We start from the raw sequence: 12,510 nt of genomic DNA, 5'->3' as shown, positions 1-12,510 counted from the left end.
TCACTCTAAAACACAGCCAAGTTAAAAAATGATAGAGAAGTGGAGTAACAGATGTACCATTTCAGGAAAAAAATTCCACAAAGGAGGTAGGATATCTAGTACTTTTCATAAAAGAAAGCCCTTTTATACACACCTCAGTTCATCTTTTAGTTCTAATATCCCAGAGAAGTAGCAACCTAGAACTGGGAGCAAAACAAGTCCCTGGTACACCCATTTTCAAGTGTTCTGCCTCCAAAGGGCATGTATACACCAACAATGGATATGCCATACTGATCTGAATGACTTTCAAGACTAAGATTCTGTGGAGAGCTAACAATTTTTCCTTTTAAGACAAGGTCCTCTCACCTTGTACGGGGGTTGAGGATGGACAAGAATGCCACCCTCAGTTCTCTGAAGGGACTGCTTCACTTGTTCCAATTTAATGGCCAGGTGGGCCTCAAAGTACTTGCGCAAGGCCATGCAAGTGTGTTTCCCAGTCTGGCGGCTGGCAAATATTTCATCATCACTCAGAAGTGCACCCTGGTCTTCCAAATTTAGAATCTCCAAAGTACTAATCTATTAAGAAAGAGACAAAATAGGGCAAAAGAGGAGGAAGGGAAAAACAGAGAAAAAAGTAAAAGGAAGAAAAAGATTACATTAAAATTTTATGCTCAACAACACTGACAAACATCAAAGTTTATCCATACAACATGCTAAGAGTAGCCATATGAAAGCAAAACGGCTTTTAAAAATAAAGTTATTAAAAATAATAATAATAAAAAATAAAGTTATTGAAAAATTATATAGCTTGGGGTGCGTGGGTGGCTCAGTTGGTTAAGTCATCCGACTCATAGTTTCGTCTCAAGTCATGATCTCGTGGGTTATGAGACTGAGCCCCATGTTGGGCTCTGTTGCTCAGCAGGGAGTCCAGTTGGGATTCTCTCTCTCCCTGTCCCTCCCACACCTTGCTTGGGCACATGCATTCTCTAAAATAAATTAATTTAAGAAAAAAGAAAAATTACATAGCTTTTTTTTTTTTAAGATTTTGTTTATTTACTCATAAGAGACACAGAGAGAGAGAGGCAGAGACATAGACAAAGGGAGAAGCAGGCTCCTCACAGGGAGCCCGATGCAGGACTCGATCCCCAGACCCCAGGATCAGGCTCTAGCTGAAAGCAGATACTCAGCCACTGAGCCACCCAGCCGTCCCAAAATTACATAGCTCTTAAACATGTTGAAAGACATTCAGGTACATAGCCATTGCTTTTAAGAAGATCAAGATTATAGACACAAATCCCCTTATGAAATTACTATATTCAAGACATGTCTTTTAGCACAGAGTCCTCTAACCACTTAAGAGGAAGAAAAATTTGATACTGTAGAGAGGAAAAAGACTTCATTCACAGAGAATAACAGCAAAATTCCTCCAGTCAAAAGCTTCCTCTCAGGGTACCTGGCTCAGTTGGTGGAACATGACTCTTGAATTCAAGTCCCACGTTGGGTGTAGATTACTTAAAAATTAAATCTTTAAAAAAAAAAAAAAAAAAAAGGAAAGAAAAAAGCTTCCTCCCTTCAACACTGCTGAAAGATAGTGAAGAGAAGTTGGACCCCTACTCCTCACTTTGAGGAGCCATCGAGAACCTCACCAAATTCACCAGACGACGAAGACCATCATAGCGGTCAAAGAGCTCCAACACGGCCCGGAAGGAGAAGCAAATTGAGAAAAACATGGTAGCATGGCAGCATCCTGAGGCATGAGAACATTCCATTAACCACAGGGTATAGTTCACCACATCAGACAGAACATTGTGGGGATGCATACAAACCTGCAAACAATAAACAAAACATAATTTTTAAAAATTTCAGGCAAAGGAACCTTCAAAAGAGATGAAAAATTCACCAGTGTAGTGAGTAACTTTGCAGTGTATAAATATCTTTGCAGAATGCAATGATCACTACTAATCCAGTCATTCTGAGTTTAAAGCTTAAGTTACAAATGAAATTCTGTAACAATCTACTCCAAACCTGAAAACCTAAATTTAGATACATACTTAAATCTGAGCTGTATTTACTGAGTGCCAAATTTTGCAAATATTAACATCCTTTAATGCTCACAGTGCTCAGTTCCATAGGTATTAGGATTGCCCCTTAAAAGGTAAGAAAGAGGGGCATCTGGGTGTCTCAATAGTTTAAGCGTCTGCCTTTGGCTCAGGTCATGACCCCAGGGTCCTGGATTGAGCCGCGTGTTGGGCTCCCTGCTCAATGGGGAGTCTGCTTCTCTTCCTTTTGCCCCTTACCCTACTTGTGCTGTCTCTCTCTCTCTCAAATAAATATCTTAAAAAAAAAGAGAGAGAGAGAGAGAGAGAGAGAGAGAGAAAGAAAGAAGTTCAAAGAGATAAAGGACTTCCCCAGGGTGATAAAAGTGACCAAGCCTTCTGATACTAAAGTCTACAAGTTTGTTATCCAACCACTCACTGATTCATTTCACACATCTGATGTCTCTTATAGATGGATGAATTCTACAGCATTACCCAGGTTTGCTTTTTTTATCTTAGCCATAATTAATTTTGTATATACACCCACAGATTGATTAGGTTACTACTCTCAAAGAGACTACATATCTTTGCATAATGCTGATCTCGAGGGAAAAAAATTAAAACTAAGACATTACCTTTTAATACATATGCAAAGATGAATCAAGCCATAGCCCAAGAATTTACCAACTTCACTCTACCAGCAAAGCCACACCACATAGAATATTAGAAAAATATTCCAAGCATAGAAATGATAAAATCTTCCCCAAGTGTGTCTAAGGACCCATTATTTTTCAAATATAACTTAATAATATTTTTTTAATCACTAAATAAAAAAGTCTTAACTGGAAAAACTGAAGAACCAGATGGGGAACCTCTGGAGCCCCAAAAACAACTGGAATTATTTTATTATCTCCACCACCCAATATTTGATAACATACACAAAGTCTTATCTACTGTTTTTATAACAGGCTGACTCAAAATCCAAAATATAACTCCATGAGGGAGGTACTCCTGAAGAGAGCCCCAAAACTAATATTAATTCAACAGAAATGGCATAAACTAAATAAAGCCCCAAGACTCTAATCCATCTTGCTTGTTTTTATTCAGAAGTCAGGAAAAAACAAACTTCTGCAAACAATTTTACATTTTAGAATGCTTTCTAAAGGTGATATATTCATGCTCTTTGCTTCTTTCATTAAAATTTACTCCAAGGGGCACCTGGGTGGCTCAGTCAGATGAGCGTCCAACTCTTGGTTTCAGCTTAGGTTGTGATCTCAGGATCCTGAAATTGAGCCCCACAGCAGGTTCCATGCTCAGCAGGCAGTCTGCTTGAGGATTCTCTCATCCTCTCCCTCTCCCCCTCCTCCTCCCACCCACACTCTCTAAAATAAATGGATAAATCTTTAAAATAATACAATAAAATTTACTCTAACTATTCATTTTGTCTTACCCAAAAGTCATTCTGTGAATGTGTTAGAGTGACTGCCTGCCCAATTCTATTTCCATACCCTAAATGGACTGGACTTACTCTTTCCATAGCATCCTGGTTGTAGGACAGGTAATACAAGCACATGGATACACCAGTTGCAGCCATAGAAGGACGAGGAATTTCCAGTAATTTCTGTACTCCACCATGTGCAACAAATTCTGTGGCAAACTTGTTATGGAGCAGGAGAGATGCAAGGTGCTAATAAGCAAAAGGGACACATGTTATTGTGGAACAATCTAGAATAATCACAAAATCTCTTCACAAAACATTAAGTCAAACTGCTAAATAGAAGGAATCCCCTGAAGTAGACAACCACTCCCTAATAACAGAAGTAAAACCAGTATTGCTTAAGGAAAACCAAAAACCCGGGGATCCCTGGGTGGCGCAGCGGTTTAGCGCCTGCCTTTGGCCCAGGGCGTGATCCTGGAGACCCGGAATCGAATCCCACGTCGGGCTCCCTGCATGGAGCCTGCTTCTCCCTCTGCCTATGTCTCTGCCTCTCTGTGTGTGTGTGTGTGACTATCATGAATAAATAAATAAAATCTTTAAAAAAAAAAAAGGAAAACCAAAAATCCTAAATTAATTAATTAATTAATTAAAATAAAGTAAAAGATTTTAAAAAAGGAAAACCAAAAATCCAAAAAAACTCTAAGATTTTGTAATATTCCCTTCTAACATCAAAGGTTTTCATAAGAGTGAAAAACAAGATATGAAAGATACTGCTATAAAAAAACGGCATAATCCCATAACCATTTTATTACATAGCTTCCCTAAAGGATTTTTAACCTTCCCATTTGAATCCTTCTAACATGGGATCCCTGGGTGGCGCAGAGGTTTGGCGCCTGCCTTTGGCCCGGGGCACGATCCTGGGGACCCGGGATCAAATCCCATGTCGGGGTCCCGGTGCATGGAGCCTGCTTCTCCCTCTGCCTGTGTCTCTGCCTCTCTCTCTCTCTCTGTGTGACTATCATAAATAAATAAAAAAATAAATTAAAAAAAATATTATAAATTTAAAATAAATAAATAAATAAAAATAAATCCTTCTAACGTAATCAGTTCTATGTTCTAGTTTTGGCTCGGTCACGGATTCATCATCTAATAAAATAACAAACTTTGTCTTCTTTTATACTGATTCTCAATATATATGACCCCACATACCATCTTCAACAAATTACCAAAACTAGTAAAATTTTTGAAACTTATCGGAATGCACCTTAAATTGAACTTTAAAAGTTGGCACCTGGGTGGCTCCATAGGTTAAGTGATGACTCTTGATTTTGGCTCAGGTTGTGATCTCAAACTTTTGTGGGATCAAGCCCCTAATGTGGCTCCCTACTCAGTGGGGAGTCTGCTTCTCTCCTTCTCTCTGCCCCTCTCCCTGCTCTCTCAAATAAATAAATCTTAAAAAAAAAAGTTTGTTATCTTTAAAACTTTGTTAACTTCCTGTTCAATAACCACTAGCTTCTCCACTGGACCTGATCTTCGGGGTCAATTTTAAAGGCAGGAAGTATAATGCTAAGCAGCAGGCTACTTGATGACTGAACCTAGGCGAACATGGACAGGGCCTCAGAAGAACTAGAGCTCCCCCTCCTGTTTTTCCTACCAAGGTGTCTTCTGGGTGGTGAGACAAGTTGCACAAGTGCAGACAACACAGATTGGCAAGTCCATAATTTGATACAAATCTTGCCAAGGTCAATGGCTAAAAAAGACAGGCATGTATCCTCTTTGGAAGTTCTCTCAACATCCATATTCCAATTAATCCTTATATGTAATTCAAATCCCTTCCCTCTCTAGTCTTTTTGTCTGTTAAACAAATCCATCTCCCAAGAAGTAGCTAAACCACATATGGTTCCCCTCCTACCCTTAAGCCACTGAATGTATAGTCTTTCACATGTCTGCCACTACCATAAAGTGGCAATTTCACTGCCAGGATAGGTAGGTGGGAAAACAGAATAAGCAGGCTCACCCTTTACACCAATACAAAGCTTATGTGCTTGCTTCAGCAGCACATATACCAATACAAAGCCTATAACCTAGATCACTAGTGTAAACAGAGATTCTATTTTCAGTCCTTATGATGTGTCTCCATATAAGGGCTGGTTCAAATTACTCTTTTAATCCATTTTGTTTCTACTAATTTCAATACCTGTCCCTCCTCCTATACAACTGAGTTTTCCTTTTGAATAAAAAAGTACACCTTTCTATATATATACACATATATACATATATACATATATGTGTGTGTGTGTATATATATACACACACACACATTTTATATATATATATATATATATACGTTTTTGTTTTTTTTTTTTTTTTTTTAATTCATGAGAGAAACAGAGAGAAAGGCAGAGACACAGGCAGGAGAAGCAGGCTCTCTGCAGGGAGCCTGCTGCAGTACTTGATCCCAGGACTCCAGGGTCATGACCTGAGCAAAGGCAGATGTTCACCCACTGAGCCACCCAGGTGCCCCTCTACATTACTTTTTTAAAGATTTTTTAAATTAATTAATTTATTTATTTTTAATTTATGAGAGAGAAAGAGAACGCACACGTGCCCAAGTAGGAGGATGAGCAGAGTGAGAAAGAGTGGCAAGAATCTCAGGCTCCACACCAACCACAGAACCAACATAAGGCTCTATTGAACCAACATAAGGCTCAATTCTGAGATCACAACCTGGGCCAAAACCAAGAGCCCAGATGCTCAACTAATTGAGCAACCCAGGGGCCCCATCTACATTACTACTTCTCCATAATAAAGATCTCTTTTGTGATTTTTCCCTATTCACCCTTATTTTATTTTCTTTAATCCTTTATACAACTCTGCATGGAAACAGTTTAATAATGACACCCATTATAACTCCTCATATGTAACCTATAGAAATAATAACTGCCCAAATCCCCTCTTCTGCTATTTCCTATTCAGGACAGAATGCTACACTGGAAAGCAACACCTTTGAAGCAGAGAGAACTCTGACCTCCAGCTTCATCTCATTGTTCAAAGTATAATGAATTTACAAACACACACACACACATCCACACACAGGAACCTAAGTAACCCCAGTGTATATCTGTCCTCCTCCAAATTTAAAATTTCTGGGATCTGAAAGACAATTTTCCTCATTTCTATTTCATTTCAAAATACTGTGGAACAGTCCTTTCCAATATAGTAGTCACTGGCCACGTGCAGCTAATTAAATTAAAATTAAGATAAAAATTCAATGCCTCAGTGGCACTAGCTACATATTAAGTGCCCATACAGCCAGTAGCCACTGTACTGAAAAGCAGAGATACAAAAAATTTCCATCATTACTAACAGTTCTGTTGGACAGCACAGCTCTGGAATATCAAATATAAAGTTGTAGCTTTATTTTTTTTCTTCAAGTTGTAACTTTAAAGAGCCAGAGGGCGCATCACTTCTTTTTCAGAGGTGTTTTCTGGAAACATTTCTTAGGTAGAAGAAACCACCTCTTCCTTTGTATCCTATACTTTTTTCCACAACACCTGTAATATCTAAAAGAAATCATAGGCTTACATGACTGTCTCTCTTAACCAAATCATAAAGATTTGATCTATTAATCTTAACATTGTAAACATTCACAGAAAAGCACTCTGTTCATCAGTTACCTGCTTGGTAGAACTATATGACAGCCACAATGTTATTCATTCAACTTCTCTCTCTCCATACAGATTACCTTTATTATCATAGAAAAGTATGGATTTGGTGGGCTAGACTAACCTGCCTTCCCATATTTAATACCTCTGCACCCTAGGAAATCATTTACCTCTACTGAATTCGGGTGGGCCTCTTATTTCTTTACCTCTTTTCTGATTTGTATTTTGTTCAATCTAAATAATCTAACATCACACAGTATATATAATTACAAATTCAGAAAAAGTGGTGGTGCCTGACAGGGGTAATATTTTAAAAATTAGTAAGATATAAGGTACTACACAGTTTTCCATTCCTATTCAGCAATAATAACTGAGGCCACTCCAAAATCTAGATCCAGTTTCTACATTAATATTCAACCCCCTAGAATTGACCCCTGAATTTCTGTGAAAGCACTTGGTAACCCTCATGTGTTCTATCTAAATAAGAAATTTTCATTCATTACAATTTTGTCACATCTGGCAATAGAAAGCCCTGAGCAATAAAATCCAGAGATGCCATAGACCAAACACATGGGTAAGATCCATGTCAATAAAATGGTCAGTATCTAATAATTTTTTTAATTTTATTATTATTTTTTTAATTTTTATTTATTTATGATAGTCACAGAGAGAGAGAGAGAGAGAGGCAGAGACACAGGCAGAGGGAGAAGCAGGCTCCATGCACTGGGAGCCCGACGTGGGATTCGATCCCGGGTCTCCAGGATCGCGCCCTGGGCCAAAGGCAGGCGCCAAACCGCTGCGCCACCCAGGGATCCCAGTATCTAATATTTTTAAGAATTTTACCAGGAGTGGGGCACCAGGCTGACTCAGTCAATGGAACGTGCAACTCTTGATCTCAGGGCTGTGGGTTCAAGCCCCATATTGAGTTGTAGAGACTGTGTAAAAATAAAATCTAAAAGGAAAAGAATTTTACCTTGAGGGCCTCAAACGTAAGCAGGACATCATTCGTCTGTTTCAGGTCAATATAGAACATCATCAGTTCCCGTGATCCAAGTTGCATGAATATGGGAAGTAACTGAAATGAGGACAAAAATAAATCTTAACACTGGCTTTATTTTCACATATTTTCTATTCTGAGTACAAAAAATTTTTAAAAATGAGATACCTCTCCTCTATTCCTTTATGAACATACAAACACACTTTTATCAAAGAGACCTGCATCAGAAGGGACCTAAGACTTTACCAGTAGCATAAGACTTCACCAGTTTAGGGCCAAGCCTTTTTTGCATTAGAGTAAAAACATATCAAAGTATAAAATGCTACCATAAATTATCTCAGAAATAAGCACAATAGTCCCAAAGCATGAACAGTAACCTTACCTCCTGATATTCTCCTAGAGGGGTCAAATACTGGAGAATAAGACGCTGCTCAATAGCAGGGGTCATAGGATAAAGGGTATAATTGGTGCCAATCACCCAAGGTGACATTTCTGACCAGCTGCTATTAGACAGCTCAACAAACATGCGATCTGGATCAGACGTTGAGAAACCCAACTTCTGCTTGGCTTTCCTAAAACTCTCTCTGTCACCCTGTTTTGCTGCCTTGTTTTTTCTCAATCCTCCTTCCTCAGGTTTGGCTGCTGAGTTCACTCTACTACTGGTCTTGTGGCCTGAATCAAGATGAAAAGAGATCTCCATGTCCCCAGAAGCTTCCTCTTGTTCGCCATCCACTACATCTACAGCCATGTCACCATAGTCCATATCCACAGCTTCTTCATCCAGAGGTAAAAGAGGTTCAGAGGAGAGCTTTCGTGGGCTGGGACGCTTGTTTTCTTGCCGTAAAGCCACTTCCTGAAGCTGCAGCTCCCTCAGTCTTCGAAGTACTATTGCCACCTATCAATAGATATTGGAGTAAAAAGCTTTATTTCTCCTGCATCTTAATTTAAAGGATTCTTAATAAATATTCTTATTTCCATTTAAGGAAAACTAAATCTTCAAGCAGTCATCTTAATATCTGGAAATGGTAAAGACTTAATAAATATTTTGACTTTATTTCTATAGTTTGATAAAATAAGCAATAGCTAAAAGTCTCATTCCTCATAAAATGTCCCAGAAAACCTAAACCACATTTACATATCACACATCTTTCACAATTGATCTACCTAGATCAAGCTGGGCTGGACCATCACACCTAATGAGGAAGACACCAGACATATTCATGATTTTTAAAAAGTATCTTTGAAAATAAAACATGAAGGTTTTCTCAAACTTGTACCTGTTATAAATTGTATTGTTAGATACTGCCATCTACATAATTACATGATCTAGTTTTCAAGTTTACCGCTTTTTCACTTTTTCTTTTAAGTATTTATTTTTTGGGACATCTGAGTGGCTCAGCAGTTGAGCGTCTGCCTTCAGCTCAGGGCATGATCCGAGGATCCGGGATTGAGTCCCACATGGGGCTCCGTGTGGGGACCCTGCTTCTCCCTCTGCCTATGTCTCTGCCTCTCTCTCTCTGTGTGTGTGTGTATGTGTGTGTGTGTGTGTCTCTCATGAATAAACAAATAAATCTAAAAAAAAAAAGTACTTATTTTTTTAAGCCAACCCTAAAATGTAGTAGTATGCTTAGTTTTAAAAAAAAAAAACAGGGGCGCCTGAGTGGCTCAGTGGGTGAGCATCTGCCTTTGGCTCAAGTTGTGAACCCTGGGTCCTGGGATTGAGCCCTGCATCAGACTCCGTGCCTGCTTCTCCATCTGCCTATGTCTCTGCCTCTCTTTCTGTGTCTCTTATGAATAAAATCATAAATCTTTAAAAAAAGTTATCTGCAAAAAATGGTGGATGAATAGAAAGAAAGGTGGGTGGATGGGTATACAATAAGTATACTAAAACATTCACAAATAATTTAAGTGGATGTATATAGCTACTATCTGTAAATTCTATTTTGCTATATGCTTAAAATTTTCATAATGCAAATGTTGGGAAAAGAAAGGGGATGGTACTATTCTTTACCTAGTACAAACTATCATGATCCTTGGCAAAATGGAAAATGTCTATTTCAAGTTAAAAAAAAGTAAAATCAGGGACGCTTGGGTAGTTTGGTGGTTGAGCATCTGCCTTTGGCTTGGGTTTGTGATCCCAGGGTCCTGGGATCGAGTCCCACATCGGGCTTACTGCAGGGAGTCTGCTTCTCCCTCTACCTACATCTCTGCCTCTCTGTCTCTCTCATAAATAAATAAAATCTTTTTTAAAAAAAGTAAAATCAAAACGTGAAAAATAATCTTCCAATATCGAAATTATAGCTATACTCCAATACAAAGTAATGAATAAGATCTACTATCTGAGTTAAGGTAGCAAGAAAAAACTTGTGAATATGCTCCAATCTTATACAGAAAGAAATTCCAACATAATCCTTACCAGCTGTGAATTCTCATCCCTATAATTGGCAGCAATATCTTGATTCTCCATAGCACCTCCTAACAATCCAGTAGAATACGTCCTCAATGGCTGATCAGCCTCTCGGGCCCATTTGAAAAGATTCTCAACGATTCCTTCCTATATAGTAAAGAAAATGAAATAGTACAATTCAGCAAAGATCATTTTCATAATTAAAGATATAAGCAAAGATTTCAGTCTTGTGAAAAAAAGTTAATAAAATACTTCAATGCTGCTTATAAGATTAAAAAGCACAAGTAAACTAAGTTTCCAAATGGTTTAGTTAAAATAGCTATCCATCGGGGCAGTTGGTTAAGTGTCTGCCTTTAGCTCAAGTCATGATCTCAGAGTCCTGGGATTCAGAGCCCCACATCGGCTCCCTGCTCAGCAGGGAGTCTGTTTCTCTCTCTCTCTCTCTGTCCTTCTCCCTGGCTCTTGCTCTCTCAAATAAATAAATAAAATCTTAAAAAAAAAAATAGCTGAGCATCTGTGAAATAGATTCCTATTTAGCCATTAAAATTCAAGCTAAAGGTCAATAACCACATAATATAGTCCTACATTAGATGTTTAAGACCCAAAATGTTCAATAATCAAGTACGGAGCACTAAAAATTCTATGTCCTCCTTTGAAATTCACAATGCACAATTAACAATATTAATGAGAAGTCATCCACCAAAGAAGTACTTAACTCCACATATCCCAAACTTATTTATTATGAAATAATACATGCAAACATATATAATCCAAAGAAAATGAAAATCACCCATGATCTACCACTGAGATTAATAAAAACCTTCCCTATGTCCCTCTTTGTGCCACTCCTATGCTCTCTCCCCAAAGGGTATCTACAGTAACGGAATTTTAACAATTTTCCTATTAAACTTCTGTTAAATGTTTCATACTTTGAATTATATAAACCCCATGGTACTGTATTTTTCTTCAACTTATTACTCAACATGTTTTTTTACATTCACCTATAGTTACATGAAGCTGTCACCCACAGCATTCAACGTAAGATAGGCTTTGGACATAACTACTTATTAATTTCTCGGGGCACCTGGGTGGCTTAGCAGTTGAGCATCTGCCTTCACTCAGGTCAGGATCCTGACATCCTAGAATCGAGTCCTGCATCAGGCTCCCTGTATGGAGCCTGCTTCTCCCTCCCTGTGTTTCTCATGAATAAATAAATTAAAAAAAAAAAAAAATCTTTAGGGATGCCTGGGTGGCTCAGCAGTTGGGCAGCTGCCTTCATTCGGGTCATGATCTTGGGGTCCAGGACTGAGTCCCACATCAGGCTCCCTGTGAAGAGCCTGCCTCTGCCTATGTCTCTGCCTCTCTCTCTCAGTCTGTGTCTCTCATGAATAAATAAATAAATAAATCTTTTTAAAAAACTTATTAATTTCTCGTATCAACCCTATATGTTTGGGTAAGTACCTGCAGAAGAGAAAACGGAGTCACAATAAGGTTAAGAAATATGAGTGGCAGAAGGGTGTCTGATCCCAAGTAGCAACCTCCAGATGTTCTTCACCTCCATATTTTGCTGCTATTTTGTTAGTTTAAGCAACTACAACTATTTTTGTGCAAGCATATCCCTAGGATGAAATCTAAGATCAGAACTGCTAAATCACAGGATATGTATGCGCTCAACTTTACTGAAGGATGCCAAGTTATCTTCCAATGTGACTGCAACAATTCATATTTCCAACAACAGTGAATAGTTCTTTTTTCTACACCTTTGTCAAAACATGGCCACTGTCACACTTTTTATTTTCCGCAGTCTGGTGGGTATAAAAACAATATTTCAGAAGGGGAAGTGGGTGGGGGGGTTCAGTAACTGAGTGACAGGCACTGAGGAGGGCACTAGATGGGATGAGCAATGGGCATTATATGCTGGCAAATCAAACTTCAATAAAAACAAATGAAAAAAAAACAGTATTGCAGGGACATCTGGGTGACTCAGT

General features: G+C 38.5%; 1 protein-coding gene across 5 annotated transcripts in view; it reads right to left on the bottom strand.

The window, feature by feature from the left end:
* DCAF1 (DDB1 and CUL4 associated factor 1) overlaps window positions 1-12,510 on the bottom strand; it is an 80,088-nt gene that overhangs the window by 37,267 nt on the left and 30,311 nt on the right. For all 5 annotated transcript variants that reach the window (XM_077858752.1, XM_077858751.1, XM_077858754.1 and 2 more), the window contains 6 exons: window positions 10,532-10,669; window positions 8,498-9,010; window positions 8,092-8,193; window positions 3,544-3,702; window positions 1,626-1,805; window positions 346-555 (listed from right to left, as the gene is read on the bottom strand). In XM_077858752.1, the coding sequence (XP_077714878.1) occupies window positions 346-555; window positions 1,626-1,805; window positions 3,544-3,702; window positions 8,092-8,193; window positions 8,498-9,010; window positions 10,532-10,669 (1,302 nt within the window). The remainder of the gene's footprint in view (window positions 1-345; window positions 556-1,625; window positions 1,806-3,543; window positions 3,703-8,091; window positions 8,194-8,497; window positions 9,011-10,531; window positions 10,670-12,510) is intronic.

This window comes from Canis aureus, chromosome 19 (genome assembly GCF_053574225.1).
Source record: "Canis aureus isolate CA01 chromosome 19, VMU_Caureus_v.1.0, whole genome shotgun sequence".
Lineage (NCBI taxonomy): Eukaryota > Metazoa > Chordata > Mammalia > Carnivora > Canidae > Canis > Canis aureus.
This window is presented reverse-complemented; position numbering and strand designations above follow the sequence as displayed.